Source organism: Suncus etruscus, chromosome 9 (genome assembly GCF_024139225.1).
Source record: "Suncus etruscus isolate mSunEtr1 chromosome 9, mSunEtr1.pri.cur, whole genome shotgun sequence".
Lineage (NCBI taxonomy): Eukaryota > Metazoa > Chordata > Mammalia > Eulipotyphla > Soricidae > Suncus > Suncus etruscus.
Genome location: NC_064856.1, coordinates 13,957,410 through 13,975,189, shown reverse-complemented (window position 1 = coordinate 13,975,189; position 17,780 = coordinate 13,957,410). Strand labels below are relative to the sequence as shown.

Genomic DNA, 17,780 nt, shown 5'->3' with positions numbered 1-17,780 from the left:
TACCCTCGAAAACCAAATTTCCTATGGTTACCAGGGCTCAGCTCACTCACCCCCGCCTGCCCCCCTATCCCCCCTGGTGCAGGTCACCAAGGGCATGGACTGTCAAGAGAGGAGCTGTACCCCCTACAAATGTTGGGGAGCACACACTCCCTGCCTTGGGGGGGCAGACTAATAGATGACACAGAATCCAAGCTCTTGGCATCAGGGGACTCAAACTCTAAGACTGTTGCTTCTCCAGGGATCCCGCAGATCCAGCTGAGGACAGTCGGCAGCTGCGACCTCATCCTTACACAGCCCTGCCCAGGTCTGGCCCCCACCCCCTGCCTCCCCAGTAAATCTCTGGAGATAGCAGCCAAGACTGCGTCTGCACCTTCGATGCCTTTGTTCTGTCTAGAAGGCACAAGTGGGCTTGGCAGTAGGGCTGAGTGAGAGGGCAGAGCACCTGTCTTGCAGGCAGGATGCTTTGGATTCCCAGAATCACCCTCATTCCTTCTCTCCTGTCTCCATGTCTCTGTCTCTCCCCACAGGCTGACTCACCTGCTTGGACATAGAGTCGATGAGGCGCACGTAGAGATCCTGTTCTGTCCGCAGTCCTAGGGCGGGGAGGGAGGTTGGGCTGGCTGTAGGGGAGCCGCTGTGGCCACCTCACGCTCCACACCCCCCTCCTAGAATCTGGGGCTCCTCAGCCTTGAGGAGGGGGCACCAGGCCTGGCCCCACTCACCGTTGTTATACACCAGCCGGAGGCGGTAATGGATCCCGTTGTTGGTCTTTTCTGCTCCGGGCTCCTGCAGGGACAGTGTCCTGAGGACCCTTCTAGCTTCCAGGAATTCCGCACCCCACTTCCCCCATCCTGCTTCTCTCTCCCCTGTGCCCATTCATCCACCATCTGCCCAGTCATAAGCTGGTTAGCAGGCTGGGGGGATCCCCATATTCCACCCACCCCAGAGCCTATGAGCCTCTCACCCGATCCTTCTCCACGAAGTCGATGAAGGCTGTCCGCTCCACCTCCACGGGCTGCCCCTGCCGGTCATACATGGCCAGCACAAAGTGGAAGAAGTTGGATTTCCTGAGGTTCGAGGGAGGCTGCTTCTCAAAATGTGCTCGTGCCAGGCCCACGCCACTGCGGGAGAAGAGGAGTTGGAGACCCCACAAAAATGCTCTCTTGGAGGGCAGGAAGGTCCCTCACCCTGGCTGGGGAGTGGGCAGCAGCTACAACTGGGCAAACATGTGAAAGAATTAAATTGGGAGGGCAGAGAGACAATATAGGGGGAAGGCTGGGGTGACCATATGAGATGCCGAGATTCGAATGACCATCCTTCTGCATAAAAGGCAAACACCCTACCTCCATACTATCTCTCCGACCCCAAGGACACTGATCTTGACCTCAAGCACCACTGGGAGTCACCCACTAAATACAGAGCTGGGAATAGACCCTGAACACCTTAGGATGGCCCAACTCAACCTTCCCCCCAAAACAAGGAAATTAATGAGGCTGGAAAGATAATAAAACAGGGAAGGAGTTTTCCTTGCACATGGTGAACCCAGGTTCAATCCCCAGCAACCCAGATGGTCCCCATAAAACCTCCAGAAGTGATCCCTGAGCACAGTCAGGAGGAAGCCCTGAGCACTGCTCAAAAAAGAAAGAGAAAATCGGGGCTGGAGCAATAGCACAGTGGTAGGGCATTTGCCTTGTACATGGCCAACCTGGGAGGGACCCAGAATCAGTTCCCAGCATCCTATATGGTCCCCTGAGCCTGCCAGAGGCGATTTCTGAACACAGAGCCAGGAGTAACCCCTGAGCATTGCTGGGTGTGGCCCAAAAACCAAAGAAAGATAAACAACAACAACAACAACAAAAAGAACTTGGATTGGATGCAGACTCTTTCCACCCTCGCCAGTCACTGCAGTTCTAGACAGAGACTGCTCTGAGGTCATCCCAGCCTAAGGTCACCTCACTCTTTGGGGAACAAACTCCACTGCCATAACAGCAACAGACTTTCCTGCCAGGCTTGCCCCAGGATTCCTCGGGTCTCATATTTTGAAAGGCCAATTGCACAAACTCAATGTGTCAGCGATGCCTCTTGCCCACCAGAGGCACCTGCAGTAGGCAGCAGCCAGGAGATTCTGGAACGAACCTCCTCCTCTCCCTTAAAACAGAGCTGTCTGCGGGGTTGCCTGGGCGATGATGTCATTTGTACCATCGCCTGCCTGACTGCCAGACTCACAGAGACATCAAACTGGCTCAGGGCCATGAGCCTGTCCAGCCCGGATGCTGGGCTCTGGCTAAAGGCATGGATGCCCTGCCCAGGTGCAGAAGCCTAGATCCAGGTTTTCAGAAAGAAATGTCTAACCTCTTCCAGAACTTCCCACTAGCACATCAGAAAACCACTGCCAGGTGCAAACTTAGAGAGGGCAGGAAGAGAACCATGGTGCTTCCTCCTCACCAACCATGTCCTGAACCTTGATGATGTGCAAGCATTAGACTTGTGGTCCTCTGAGCAGGGGCCAGAGTGAATGTTGGAGACTGAGGGATGACAGACACACAGAGCTACAGCATGAATCAAAGTGGTATATACTCCCTTAAGAGAGTTTTTTTTATAGGGCCGGAGAGAGAGCATGGAGGTAAGGCATTTGCCTTGCATGCATAAGGATGGTGGTTCAAATCCCAGCATCCCATATGGTCCCCCGAGCCTGCCAGAAGCGATTTCTGAGCATAGAGCCAGGAGTAACCCCTGAGCGCTGCTAGGTGTGACCCAAAAACAAAACAAAAAAGGGAGAGTTTTAGATAAAAAAAAAAAGGGGGGGGTGGACAAAGCAATAGTGCAGGGGCCTAGAGCATCAACTTTGTACGATAATGGTCGTAATTTCAAATTCCTGGTAGCTCACGAGTGCCAGGCACAGTCCTGTGATCCCCAGCACTATAGACAATTTCTGGCTGTACTGTAGCCAGGTTTGTGTGAGCGCAGAAAAATGGGGGACACAAATGTGAGCATCATAGAGATGTCGAGGAAGAACATGAGCGATGACAGCTTCATCCATCACTCGCCTGACAGCCAGACTCTACACAGAGAGCCTTTCTATACTTTTTTCTATAAACAAGGACTCATTTAAGAGTGTGAGTCCTGGTGAGCACATGCAAAAGCTCAGCCACAAAGAGTGCAAACCTTGGAGAGACTTGTAAGCATTGCACCCCTAATGACCCCGATGAGCACCCTAGTCAGATGGGATGCTTGTGTATCCCACCCTCCAAAAATAAACAAACTAACAAAAATCTTCGCAACTATAGGAATTCTGTTTGTGGAATGAAGGGAAGATGTCCTGGAGGTGGTGGCTTTCCTCTGAATCCTTGATGAGAAAACAGGAGTCAGCTGTCAGGCAAAGGGCCAGATGCTGCTGTGAGCCCCACAAGATTTCAGTGGTAAAGAGATGAAAAGTTGAATTGAAAACACCTGAAAACCAGGCCCTGCTTCAGACTTTCTGCTCTGAGCTGAACTTTCTAACTGATGTTCCCCAAATCTCCTGACTCCAGGTTGTCTCTCTACCAACCTGGAGTGTAGTGGCCAGCACTTCTGGAAAATGTGGCTGCTCAGCAAAGGTGAGGGGAGATGGCTGAGACCTCAAACACCTTCCAGGAACAGCCCTTGATGACTTGGCTCAGGCAGGAATGGTGAGAGCAGCCAGAAAAATAAGGCACAAGCAGATTGGGCATAACAGACATGACCTGTGCCTGGTCTTTGCTTCCTCTCTCTGATTGTTGCTGAACACAGAGAGGACACACAGTGGAGGGGGCCACCTGCAGAAAACCCAAGACCTCTGCCATGGCAGCATGGACTTGCCAATTATGTGAGCAAGTGCCCTGAAGTCCTGACTGAGTATCACCCTGACTACAGCCCCCTTTGAGATGGGGTCCCAGACTCACCCAGCCATGCATCTCATTTCTTTCTTTCTTTTTTTGGGGGTTGTACACTTGGCAATGCTCAGGGCTTATTCCGGGCTCTGAACTGAAAAATTATGCCTGGAGGGGCCGGAGTGATAACACAGTGGTAAGGTGTTTGCCTTGCTTGCAACCAACACAGGATGGACCCTGATTTGAATCCCGGCATCCCATATGGTCCCCCAAGCCTGCCAGGAGCAATTTTTGAGCACAGAGCCAGAAGTAACCCCTGAGCACCACCGAGTTTGACCCAAAAATCAAAAAAAAAAAATTATGCTTGGAAGTGCTCAGAGGACTATATAGGGTATTGTGGGGGTCAAACCCCAATCATTCACATGCAAGGCAAGTGTCCTACCCACTGTCCTATCACTCTGGCCCTTCATCTCATTTCTGACTCAGAAACCCTGACCAGACAGGCGGACTTGCTGCTCATACTCCTGAATTTGAGGATACATTTTTTGAGGTGTAAGTAGTACTCTCAGGACTTAAAAGCCCATCCCTGCAGTTTTAGTCAAATGCCTGGACTGTGATGCTGGGGGCCACAACCACCTGTGCTAGGGCCATCCAGGGTAGTACCCAGCAATTCTTGAGGAACTGGGTGGGCGCAGGAGTCAACTCCATAAAGGCACAACACTCAACCCCTGCACTATCTCTCAGTCTCTGGGAATACTTTAGAGTGTGGCCATAGGTAAGTAATACCACAAGCACTTTTGCTGAGGGATGCGGTTTGGGAGACACAACTGAAGGCCACCAGAAATTTCTGGAATCAGGCCGGGCTCAGAAGATGCTAGAGGCAGGAAACCAGATCCACTGTACTACAAAAGGGAGAGGCTCTGAGGGTGGAGGTGTCTTGAGATCATTTATGTGGAAGTCTGACTTGGCATGGCTGCCACTGCGACCATGTCCAGCCCACTCATCTCTACTTAATGCCTCTCCTACACAATTGTAATCAGTTCATTTTTTATCGGCTTCCCACGAGGCTAGGCTATCTGGGATGCTGTGGACTTGAGAAGCTTGTTAGGTTCTTACTTATACGCCTTTCTGTAATAACGCACAGAACAAAATGTAAATGGTCCCTGCCCTTCCTGAAAACCTTCACAGGACCATCAGCGACTTGTGTGAAATGCTGATTGCTTTTTGGAGGGAGGTCACCCCTGGTGGTGCTGGGGATCAATCCTGGGCTCCCGCTGTAAAGCTTGCACTGCAGCTCTTTGAGTCAGTCATTTCCACAGCACTGGGAAACGCTGATTTTGGAGGCAGAACTGATGAGGCTTGTTTGTTCCCTGATCAAGAAGGAGAAGAGAAGGGGCTGCTGCTCACAAGTCTTGGTCCTGAAGCAAAGATACTTGCAGCAAAGGCTCCCATCTCCAGAGTCATCCTTCCCACTCCCTCCTCCCATGCTTGTCCTTCCTGGTTCAGGCCTTGAACACAGTTCATGTCTAGGCAATGGTCCTCAAACTACGGCCCGCAGGCCACATATTATATTTATTCCCATTTTGTTTCTTCACTTGTAAATAAGATATATGTAGTGTGCATAGAAATTTGTTCATAATTTTTGTTTTTACTATAATCTGGCCCTCCAACAGTCTGAAGGACAGTGAACTGGACCCCTGTTTAAAAAGTTTGAGGACCCCTGATAGAGGCTGGGATCCCTACAGACAAATGGATTACTGCTGATGAATATACTAATGAATCTGCATCCAGACTCCTCCTTCTGGCCCCTGGTCAGGTTTAATGGGGAAAAGACAAGTTCCAGGGCCACCAGGGGGAGAGAAGGCCAGAAGGGTACAGATTGGAGCAAGCATCTCAGATCACTGCTCTCCGTTCTGTCATCTACCAGGCAAGGTGCCAGAGTAGGCAAGGGGCACAGAGAAAGAGGGGCCCTGACCAAGAGGACTGGTGGCTGAGTGGTGAGAATTCCCTAGGCATCATCGCATCCTTTGACACAGATCCCTGGTACTTCCTCAGCCCGGATCCACACCAGTGCCCAGTAAGCCAAGAACTCTCCTTCCCCCTTCCAGCCCTTCTGGCAAAGATCAGCCCCTCTGGGGCTTGGCTGCCTGCCCACTCCTGAGGTCCAGACTTGGCAAGACAGGACCGTGTCCTCAGCCAGCTCCCTTTCCAGGGCCTGCCCTGCCAGCAGGATGGGATTCTCAGGAGCAGAGGTCAGGAGCCCTAGGAGGGGAAAGGGCAGGTAGCCCTGCAAGGGCCAGGGGCAGGCCTATGAACCAATCCAGCAGAGGCACATTGTGGGGGTGTCCTACTTCCCTGTGGGGGTGTGGGCATCATAGAGGTCACCCCTCCTTTACTACCTTACTCAGGGGACAGAGGTACACAGAGGTCATCCTCCTGGTCTCACAACCCTAAGGTAAACACGCAGTTTAGAGAGAGGTCTGGGACAGGACTGCTCCCCTGAACAGCAGGAATGACAGTAGCTGCTTCTGAGTGGAGACACATACAGACAGGGGTCAGACCTTACCACCTACAGCACCATGGCTGGGCTGTGAATGTCTCCAGCTTGCCTGCCTTTGCCCCTGATGGCCAGTGCAAAGAACAAGGGCAAAGAGAAAAGAGTTTTGCCTGTATAGTATAAGGCAAATCTGAGTTTTGCCTTCCTATGGTGGCCCAGGTACCAGGCCTGCAGTAAACTAAGGTATGTGACCAGTCAGCAACCCCAGTAGGAGCTGCTAGCCCTGAAGGGAGGAGTTGGGAGAGGGAAGGGGAGACTTGCTTTGCTCACTTTGGAGCTCCCTTTGGAGCTCTTCTGAAGAGAAAGCAAACCAGGTGAGAAAGGACAGAGCCAGATGTGCTCAGGTGACTCAGAAGAGAGCCATGACTGGATGTGGATTATAGGCAGGTACTGGGACCCCTCATTCAATGTCCTCACACTAGCTTAGTGAGAGGTAGATGAAAACCAATAGCCCTGATTCCATGATCTCCAAAATGGGGTTGCATGAGAACACCAATGGGAGAAAGGGAGGAAACATGAGGATATCTACTGGCAAAATCCCTTTAGCTTAAAAAACATAAAAGGGGGGCCGGCGAGGTGGCACTAGAGGTAAGGTGTCTGCCTTGCAAGCACTAGCCAAGGATCAGGACTGCGGTTCGATCCCCCGGTGTCCCATATGGTCCCCCCAAACCAGGGGCAATTTCTGAGCCTTAGCCAGGAGTAACCCCTGAGCATCAAATGTGTGTGGCCCGGAAAAAAAAAACCCATAAAAGGAAGGAAGCAGAAGACCTGATGTCTGAAGAGGCAGGATTTTTATTAAGGTTTCCCCAGAAGCAGACCTTGAGAAAAGGAATCCAATGCAAACGTTTTATTGATTTTTTGTTTTTTGGTTTTTTGGTTTTTGGTTTTGGGCCACACCCAATACATAGAATTTACTCCTGGCTCTGTACTCAGGGATCCCTCCTGGCAGGCTCAGGGGACCATATAGTATGATGGAGATTGAACCTGGGTCAGCTACATGCAAGGCAAATGCCTTATCCACTGTACTATCTTTGCAGCCCCCCAATGCAAATAATTTGGGAGGTAACTTTAGGAAAGGCTGGCAGGAGTTGGGAACCATGGAAGGCAGAGAAACTCAAGAGGGCATGGGATCAACATATTGCCCACAGTCCTGTGCTTCAGTTAGCTGGACTACTGTAGGTAGGGCACACTTGCCTTGCATTCTGCCAACCCAGGTTTGATCCCCAGGACCTCATAATGGTCCCCTGAGCCCACCAGGTGTGATTCCTGAATGAAGAGCCAGGAGTAACCCATGAGTATAGCTGGGTGTGGCCCCCAGACCATAAAAACCAAACAACCACTGTAGGGTACCTATCTGAGACCCACCCATTTCTGGGAGGGGTCTTGGGAACCGGATAATAGGTGTGACCTTACCTGGAAGACCCGGCCCATTCCTGGGAGGGGTCATGGAATAGGTAGATAAACCCGGAAGCCAGGGGATTAAGGGTTTTTTGGCCTTTTGGCCCTGCTGGGCGCTCTGAGGAAGATGGCTGAAAGGGTTTAGACACAGGGTAGCCTGTAATGGCTAACTGCTTAAAAGGTTATGAGATAGGCCACACACATGTGGTGAATAGGGCATGAATAAAGATAATGCTTCCTGAAGCCTGCCTGTGAGTGAGTGATTTCGCGTTTCACCTGGGCCTGGAACTCGCCGGCTGCATGGGGGATGAAGCCACGTGGCTGGGGCCTAAGCACAAAGGCCTCCATCCATCACCATCCAGCCCCATCCTTAATTATTTCATGCTACAAACCACCATCACCAAAACCTCAAAAACTAGAGTTGGCCTCCCCTTTTGTGAGTGGGTGAGGGAGTTAAGGACATGATTCCCCAATGTCAGCCAGTCATGGACTGGGAGGTCTCTGGGGGTATTGTTTCTGTTAATTCTGACCTGTTATGCATGTAGGAACATAGGTGCTGGAGCCCAAGGACCGAGTGCTCAGGATGCAGATACCCACTTCCCCCAACACTTTCCACTTTAACAACACAGAAACTAGCAGAGCCATAGTGCCAAGGGTCTATTAAGTGCAGCCCGGTAGATAAATGCTACCAAACTGCCTTCCCATGCATGTCTTACTGAAGCCCTGAATTCAGCAATGTCTCATTTGTTAGCACAAAGCATGCCCTCCTGAAATGCAGTAGGGTGCATGGGGTAAAGAGAGTGGGGTGAGGTCAAAGTCACTTCAACATTTTAATGAATCCAAAATGAGGGACTCTCTTCTTTTCCTCAAATACTGTTTGATATAAAAATGTTCAATAGCACTTTCCTAGCAACTCCAAAATGTGTTGAGTTGGTGGGCATTTGTTCCTGGACTAAGGAGCCCACATTTGAAGAAAAGGGTTTATTTTCCTCTTCCCACCCTGGCTCACTTACTCTGCTTCCCATCTTCTGCCCTGAAATACACTGAAAGTTAAAGGAGGTTGGTAGAGATAGAAAACAGTGGGTCCTGTCTGATGAAAGGCTGCATGCTCTGTGGCCAGCATGGACACACAGGACACAGAGGCTGCCTGAGTTTTTTGATGGACAAGGACAATCAGAGGAGGCACTGGTGCTTACTACACAAAGACATGTATGTGGGGACAGCCTGGGGGCTGGGGGTTGGAGAGGGGTCTATCTCCTGGAGCTGGGCCAGCTCAGCAGGTTCCTGGAGATGTTCCATTTCCTGCATGGAGCCAGATGCCCTGAATTTCTTCCCAGTAGTCTCTGGATCTTGCTTCCACAGTTTAGCAAGGATCATTTCTGCTCCATTCAGGCCATGCTGGGCTCCTCCTTGATGTATGCGTATTATAAACATGAACCATTTAGAGTCTGGAGATGGCACAAAGGGTGAGAGCACATGCTCCTCGGACTGGCCCAGGGTTTGATCTTTGGCACCACAGGGTTCCCTCAAGTACCACCAGGGTTCAATCCCCAGTATCCCATATAGTCCCCCGAGCACCACCAAGAGTAATTCCTAAGTACAGAGCCAGGAGTAAGCCCTGAGCATCACTGGGTATGGCCCCCAAACTAACAAACAACCTTGAACACTTTAAGACATGGGATTCAGAGACAACACATGGGTGTGGTCAGTATTTGATCTCCAGGTGCCCTGAGCATTTCTGGGTGCAGCCCTGGAGGACCCCTGATGGGACACAAAAGACACAAAAGACACATTTCTGACTCCACCGAAGACAGAGAATAAGCCTGGATCTCCCAAGAGGAACCCCAGGCCTTCTGCCCCTCCACCCTTATCCCCTAATTCTGCCACCTGAAAGCCTGTTTCCATGCAGCACCTTGGTTCTGCCTTGCAAGTGATGCTGGGAAATGAGACCAAGCCCTGGACCCCTGAGGAAGGCTCCTTGGTGACCCCCAGGAAGAGAAGCAAAGAGTGTCTTGAAGTAGGAGTGATAGTACAGTGAGTAGGGTGTTTGCCTTGCATGCAGCTGCCCTGGGTTTGGTCCCTAGAACCCCATATGGTCCTCCAACTCTGCTACGGGCGATCCCTGAACACAGAGCCAGGAATAAGCACTGAGTATTGCCAGGTGTGGCCCCAAAGAAAAATTTAAAAAGTACATGTTGCCGGCATTGAATCCCTCATCTCTGACTTCCCTAAAGTCTCCGCTAAGTCGAGTTGGTGTTTTGGTTTTTGCAGTGCCAGGGATTGAACCCAGATCTAATGCATCCCGTCCCTGGAGACTTCCGTCTCTGGAGACTCCGTGGAGGATGTTTGTTGTTATTTTTGTTCTGTTGTGGAGTCACAAAGGCACAGTACTCAGAATTATTCCCAGTGGTGCTTTGGGACTGGACTATGAATGCCAGGAATCAAACCAGGGGACTGGAGGACTGTCTTGCATGAGAAGCATGAGCTTTAGCCCTTTGAGCCATCTCCAGCTCTTCTTTTACCCAGCTGGGTCTGGCTATATCTGGCCTTCTTCCCATCCCCTATATTTACTAAACCAATGCTCCCCTACCCTCCACTCTCCCTAGCATCTCTAGCCCTGGCCACAATCTATTGGCCTAATCTGAGATGCTCAGAACCTCACTGTGCCACACTTCAAGGATGGGAGAGTTTGCGGGGACACACCCACGGAGAAAGATGGAGGGCCTAATGGTCAGAGGCTGCAGCCCAGGTGCCCAGTACTGGAGTTATCTCTGAGCCCCTGCTGTCCTAGGAAATCTCAGCCACTGAGCTCTCAAAATGCCAAAGTTTCTCACCAGCCAGCCCTCAACTCTCCTCTTACCCTTACATCTCCCTAAACCCTGCCAACCCCTTTGCCACACACCCCAAGCTTGCCTGCCAGGGCCCAGGCTGAGGGTGGTTATTAATTATTAAAGCTCACAAAAGCATTTCCTAGCAGGGAGGCCTGCCTGCTGCTGCTTACAGGAAAGCTCCACTCTTCAGGCCCTGCTAGTACACTGGGATGAGTTGTGTGGGTTTGTGGGGGGCTGGTCTGGGTCTGCTCGAAGTCTCCCCAGGCTGGGAACCACATTAGAGAGAACTACTTCTGGGCTGTCTTTGTGAGGAAGAGGTCGGGGGTGCAGGTGGGCCAGGGAAGGGGGCTGGGTAGGGGGGCCTGAAAAACCCCATTGCTTCCCACCAGGAGTAGGGGATATAGTCCCAGCCATGGGGTCTGCTAGGGGTCTGCATGCAGTGCTCCTTTGAGAGAGAGCCTGGCAGTACCTCTAGGGATAGAGGGCATAGCTCCTTTTTGCCTTCTACTACTCAAGGGCTCTGAATTTTCCTTCTGGTTGGCAGAGACACCCCTTGTTGATTTTAGCAAGCTCTGGGGTCATCCTCCTTCTGTAAAACTGAGGCACTGTATAGCTTGGGAGCCATTTCCTGGAATCACTTGTAGCTAGCCATTCACTGGAGTCAGCAAGATGCTGGTGACCATCAATTGGGGAGCAGAAGCCCAAAAGAGAGGGCTTTAGGAGCTTCTTGCTTGCATTCCTGCTCTGTGTGGTCTGCACTGTTCCTGATGGCCCACCCCCACCCCATGGCAGTAGACACAGGGCCAAATGAAGTCCCTTCCTGCTATGCAGGCAAGAGGCAGGCAAGGATGCCCAACAGACAAGGCAGAGCCCTGTGGACTGGCCGGGGCGCTGCTGACTGACAGGCAGCAATCAGAACTGTCCCCACCCGTGAGAAGGCAGATGTTGGGTGGGCCCTGGAGCAACAAGAATTTATTCAGTGCAAATGTGGGTATGATGGCCAAATAGGGGAGTGGGCTCACAGAAGTGCCCACATACTCCAAGTAGCCAACACAAAGCTGCCTGGAAGGCTGGGATCACATTATGGTACTTACTATCTGAGAGGAGAAGGGAAATCACAAAGTTTGTAATATGGGACGGGCAGGAGCACAGACTGGCAATACTGCTTTGGCATCTCATTTGGGATAGTGATGCTGAGGGGCTTGGGCTGTGAAAGGGGGGCAGAGGTCAGAATTAGGGGCAGGCCAGACTTCAACCAGTAGAAATGTGATAGGAGACAGGGTGTTTCATTACTCAAAGTAAGTGGGCTACAGTGAGAGTACAAGGATACTTTGAATATTACTGACCCTGGTTTGACCCCCAGCACCACATATGGTCCCCTGAGCCCCACCAGGAGTGATCCTTGAGCATAAAGAAAAGCCCTCAACACCACCAGTTGTGGTCCGGGGCAAAAACAAATATATAACATAGTAACAATCATCACTAAGAGAGATGCTGCTATGTGCATTAAAATGATCTGGAATAATACACTAGAAATTAAGATAAAATTCAAGGTTGGGGAGATAGTACAGGGGTAAGGTGCTTGCCTTATACACAGCTGAACTTGGTTTGATCTCTGGCACTGCGCATGGTCCCCTGAACATCATTAGGAGTAGCCCCTCAGAACTGAGCCAAAAGTAATCCTGAGCTTTCCCCCAAGCAAAACAAAGTTACTAAAGGGGTTCTAGGGATGTGCTGGGTGCTGGGGATGCAGTTCAACAGTGTAGCCTGTGCCCATCATTTGTGAGGCCCTATGTTCACTGGCGGATGTGGCCACACCCACAGAAGATGTCTGTGGGCACTGAGATTGGAGACAGGACACAGAAGAGACGGCCCATAAGTCTTGTCAACAAGATGGCTATGGAGTAAAGACAGGAGAAGCATCCAGGCAACCGTCACAGCCCAGAGAGCTCCGCAGGGAAGAGTAAACCCTTGTAAGGGAAGCAGGGGCCGTAGTGATAGCACAGCATGTAGGGCATTTGCCTTGCATGCGGCTGACCTGGTTTTGATCCCCAGCATCCTATATGGTCCCCTGAGCCTGCTAGGAGTGATTTCTGAGTGCACAGCCAGGAGTAACCACTGAGTGCTGCTGGGTGTGACCCAAAAACAAAAACAGAAAAGAAAAAAAAAAAAGAGGGAGGCAAGAGAGGTCAAGAAATGTTTGCTCTTTGTGGCTAGAACAACCTGGGCAGAGGAATATCTGGAGACCAAGACACAAAAGTAAGCAATGATAAGCACCCTGAGCAAGGAGAAAGATTAGCCTACTCCCCTCTGACAGCAGAGGGAAAGCACCAACTTGAAAGGAGCCCTCAGTTCCTCTCCAGGTCTGACGACACTGAAGATCAGCTCCTCACATTGGGGATGTTTTCTCAACCATCTCAGCCCTTGTGTGAGTGGTCAGTGCTGCTGGGAGGAGCCCTGTGCCCATGCTAATATTCTACATTAGTCTCGCTCCTGTCCACCGTATTCTCTTACTTCATGCTCAGTCCAGCTAGGGTTAGAGGAGCATCAGAGAGAAAATAGAAACTTTCAAGTCCCGCTGCTACGGAAGCCCCATTACAGAGCCACCAGTGGCGAGGAAGTTGGAGCATCCTTGAGAAACTGACCGCACTGGGTTAAACGGAAAACTGGAGCCAACCCAAACTCAGGCAGGACAAAGAACAAGGCAGGAGCCACCCAGCAAAACACACACTCAGGGCAAGGAAGATGCGTGGGAAACCCGCCAGCAGACTGTCAGTGATTGCGTTAGAAAGACTTTTTTTTTTTTTTTTTTGCCTTCTAGTTTTCGCTTTGCCTGGCATATAGCCACACAGGGAGAAAAACTTGTGGAAATGGAATCTCAGGCAGGACTTTTCTCTTCCAGAAGAGATGAACTGCAGAGCTTGCCCGGCTCCCTTGCTTCCTTCTGTCAGCCAAGGACAGCTTTTCATTTTGCAAGGAATGGATGAGAGGCGTCGTGCTGAAGGTGCCAGAAGGGGTCCCCAATCAGGGCTGAGGGGTATAGACGAGTGGCTGCTCTCCAAGACCTGCTCCTGCATGCCCTTATCAGAGACCCCCACAGCATCAGAGCAAGTCCTCTCGTAGGCAGTAATAACAGCCCCTCTCCAACGCTTACCACTAGAAACCCCTCCAGGAAGGAGGACAATTCCCACCTTCCACCTCACAACTAGAGGTGCAAAAACTGGAAGTTGTGAGGGGACTACCTTTAAACTTTGTTTTTTGTTATTTTGGGGCCACACCTGCTGGTACTCAGGGCTTACCCGGACTCTAGAGGGCTTGGGGAGCAAAAGGGGTGCTGGAGAGCTAACCCGGGTTGACTTTGTGCAAGGCAAGTGCTGTGCTATCACTCTGGTCCACCTTGAAACTTTCTTTGCAAATCCGGAATCTGGGCCCTGTGCCCAGACACTTGTGAAAAGACGGAGGAGATGGGGGTCGGATTTCCAGGGGAACCCCCTCTTCCCAGCGGGCTTCTCCTTCCTCAAGACTCACCAGAAACATCTTGAGGAAAGACAGGACCATTTCCCACCCTAAGCATCCCAGCCAAGACGTCCAAGAGGCCACAAGGCACCCCTTCCCCACTCCAGAAGCCCCCAGGCACTTGGAGGCTGGCCAGCCTCTATCTAACTCAGAGTGGGGGGCGTGGGGCAGCAGAAAAGGGGGCTGGGTTTCGAGCCTTCTAGTCCAAGCCACGGAATTGGACCTGGACAGAATGGGGGGACTGCCCAGGAAGGAGGGGACTGACAGTTCCAGGAGGACTGACGGCAGACGGTCAACTTCAGGAGGAGTCCCTCCTCCCACGCCCGCCACTTAGGGTCCGCGGGGTCCTTGGCGACAGACTGAAAGCAGAGTCCGGGGACAGCCCGGAGGGGCAGCAGAAGCTCCGCCCGGCCCGCCCCAACCCGCGCCCCGGGACTGGGCATCTAGGCAGGTACCGGGACCTTGCAGAGTTGGGGTCCCCTGCAGCCTAGCCCAGCCGAGTGCTTACCTCTGCGCCGCGGTACCGGCGTCCAGGATGCCCGCGCCCTGCATCCAGGAGCGCACGGAGCCCAGGCCGGCGGGCAGCAGCGGCTCCTCCTTCAGACTCAGCCCGCCGCGGGCCACGGCGTCCTGCGCGGGGAACATAAGGGCGCGCGGTCGGGCGGTCGGGCGGTCGGAGGGCGCCCGCACCGCCGGGGGACGCGCGTCGTCCCGCGTCTGCACCGCGTCTGCACCGCGCCGCGCCGCGCCCCGCTCCGCCCGCCCCGACGGCACCGGGCGCCCCGCGAGTTCCCCGCAGCCTCTGGGGCGCTCCCCTCCAGTCCTTCCCCTCCCGGGGCGCGGGGCGGGCGGCGGCGGGATTCCCCCGCGGCCTGCGCGCGGGGCGGGCGGGCGTGCGGAGCGGGGCGGAGCGGAGCGGGGCGCCCCAGAGGCGCGCTCTGGCGGCCGCCCGGGGCCGCGGGCGTCGGAGGTGCAGGGCGGGGAGGGAGGACGGGGAGGGGGCGAGCGCCCCGGGAGCGGCCTCGGGGGGCGGAGCGGGGGCGCCCGCCTTCTGCCTCCCGCCCGGCCCTCCTCGCCCGCCCGCCCGCCCGCCCGCGGCGCCGGCGCGGGGCGCTGATTACCATCCGGGAGGCGGAGGCTGCGGGCGCGGGGCACGGCGTTGGCAGCGGCGTTGGCAGCGGCAGCGGCGGCAGGAGCAGCAGCAGCCGCGCGTCCCGGGGGAAGGCCGGAGCCGCTCCGGGCCAGCTGCCGCCGCCTGCGCCCCGCGATCCCCGGCGCCCGGGCCCGGCGGCGGCGGCGGCGCCGGGCGGCAGCACCTGGAGCAGCAGCAGCAGCAGCCCGGCCGGGTCCCCCCGGGGCCCGCAACCGCTCCCCGCGCCGCCCTGCCGCGCCCGCCGCCGCCGCCCGCCGCTGCCCGGGGCCTGGCCGCGGGCCCGGGCCATCCCGCCGCCGCCGCTCCCGGGGGAGCGCAGCCGAAGGGAGCGCGCGGGCGGGCCCAGGGGACGCGGGCCGGGGGCCGGGGCCGGGGGCGGGGCGGCGCGGCCGGCCGAGGGGCGGCCGGGGACGTGACATCATCGGGGGAGGAGCGGCCGGGTCCGGGCTGCCGCCAACGGCGGGGCGGACCCTGGCGCGGCGATCGCGGGGGCCGCGGGGACCGCGGGGGCCGGGGACGGACGCGCGGGGCCGGCAAGCGCCGAACGCGGGAGCGCACGGAGCGCATCCCACCCGGGGCGCCCCGGGAGGCACGCAGCAGCTCCGGGGGGCTCCTCCGGTCCCCGCCACTCTCCGCACGTGTCGCCCGCCTCGACGCCTTCGCCTTCGAGCGCTGCCAACCTTCGAGGTTCTTGGCCCGCCGAGGCGGCTGGGGACGCGGCTCTCCATCCCCGCTTCTCTTCCCCGGGCTGGCCTGCAATAGAGAAACCTTGCCTGGAGCCTCTCAGAGACCCCGTGTTGTCCCAGGCAAGCTGACCACTCGAACCCCGAGCCGCACTGTCCTCCTTGCCGGTGCTCAGCAGATGCCCGCAGGTTTCATTCGTGCCCCTCTGCCCTGCGCACAGGCCGCGCGTCCTGGTCCAGCCACGGCCTCTCCCTGCCTATGCCCTGTTGGTCTGTGCCTGAGCCCAGAATGCATGTAGACAGCTGGGGGAGTGCCCTGCCCTGCACTCTTGGAACCCCTGAAGCATCACTTTCCCATCCCAGCTGACTTTTGTGCTCTTTCTTGGGGGATAGGAGCGTCCACTCCGCTTGGGTCCAGGGACACGGCTGAACCATCCATCTCCCAGAGCTGATTCCTTCCTGAGTTTTCCTGACCGCTCCAAAGTCTCAGTCCTCGCAGTTCTTCTGTCTAGACTCTCTGGCCTTTTCCCATCGTCTTCAAGGCCTGTTCCCCCTTCCCACGCAATTGGGTAAAGCAGAGCTCCTGAAGGGAATTCTCAAGCCAGGAATTCTCTAGCTCCCTGACAATCACCCACACCACTTACCTGCTGGTCCTAGAGCAGCCAGTGTCCTGAAGTTTCTAAGAGCTCAGGGCCCAGTGACCTGTCCAGACCTGCTGATTCAGAACCTATTTGGAAGAAAGAAGTCCCAAGGAATGTTCTGGAGTTACTTGGTCATATTCCTCCGTCCTCCTGGCAAGCCTATTGTGCTGGTGGGTTCAGTGCTTCATCTGGCCATGCCGATATTGCTTGGGTCCAGCAGAATTGGGGGGTAGCAAGGCCATCCCAACACCCAAGAAGAGCAGGATGGGGACCCTCTGGGCGGGCCTGAGAAAGGACCAGCTGAGATGGGAAGGACGGAGGGATCATGTGCTGCCAGGAATAGAACTCTGCATGCTGAACATACAAGGCAATGCATCAGCCCTTTGAGCTATCTTCTCAGATGAGAACCTATATTCTAACATGATTGTTTAGTTTTGTGTTTTGAACTCAGAACTTATTCCTGGCTCTGCACTGCAAGGATCATCCCAGTGGTGCTTGGAGCCCAATGGGGTACCAGGGATCGAACCTGGATTGGCCACATTCAAGTACTATTTGGCCACCCACACTTAACATGTGAGAAGTGTTTTTCTGTGTAAAGCATCAGTTTTCAGTGTTTTTGCACCTGCACCCAGCCACAAGGCAGAAGTCTGAAACCATTTGTTTTTTTTTTTTTTTTTTTTGTTTTGGTTTGGTTTTGGGCCACACCCGGCAATACTCAGGGGTTACTCCTGGCTTTCTGCTCAGAAATAGCTCCTGGCAGGCACGGGGGACCATATGGGACACCGGGATTTGAACCAACCACCTTTGGTTCTGGATCGGCTGCTTGCAAGGCAAACGCCGTTGTGCTATCTCTCCGGGCCCTGAAACCATTTGTTTAGATGTCTTATTCTCACTCACCCCTCACAGCCTTCCAGCCTGCCTCTGGCTTGTGGACTTTTCAGCATATACTCTCCTCTTGTGTGTGTACGTTGTGGGGGGGGGGGTGGGGTGGCGGGGGTGGCCACACCTGATGATGCTCAGGGGTTACTCCTGACTATGTGCTCAGAAATTGCTTCTGGCTTGGGGGACCATATGTGACGCCGGGGGAGTGAACCTAGGTCAGTCCTAGGTTAGTGCATGCAAGGCAGATGCCCTACCTCTTGCGAAACGGCTC

The 17,780-nt window shown here is 54.3% G+C and overlaps 1 protein-coding gene across 4 annotated transcripts in view; it reads right to left on the bottom strand.

The window, feature by feature from the left end:
* EBF4 (EBF family member 4) overlaps positions 1-16,027 on the bottom strand; it is an 81,209-nt gene extending 65,182 nt beyond the window's left edge. For 2 of the 4 annotated variants that reach the window (XR_007498883.1, XM_049779205.1), the window contains exons 1-4: positions 14,659-14,815; positions 965-1,121; positions 723-786; positions 538-593 (exon numbers count right to left, since the gene is read on the bottom strand). Coding sequence is in view for 2 of the 4 variants with exons in the window: in XM_049779205.1 (XP_049635162.1) it covers positions 538-593; positions 723-786; positions 965-1,121; positions 14,659-14,795 (414 nt within the window). In the remaining 2 variants the exon portion in view is untranslated. Of the gene's footprint in view, positions 1-537; positions 594-722; positions 787-964; positions 1,122-14,658; positions 14,818-15,983 lie in introns of those variants that run through there. The other 2 variants (XM_049779206.1, XR_007498882.1) reach the window with 2 other exon arrangements.
* Positions 16,028-17,780: the final 1,753 nt, after the last annotated feature.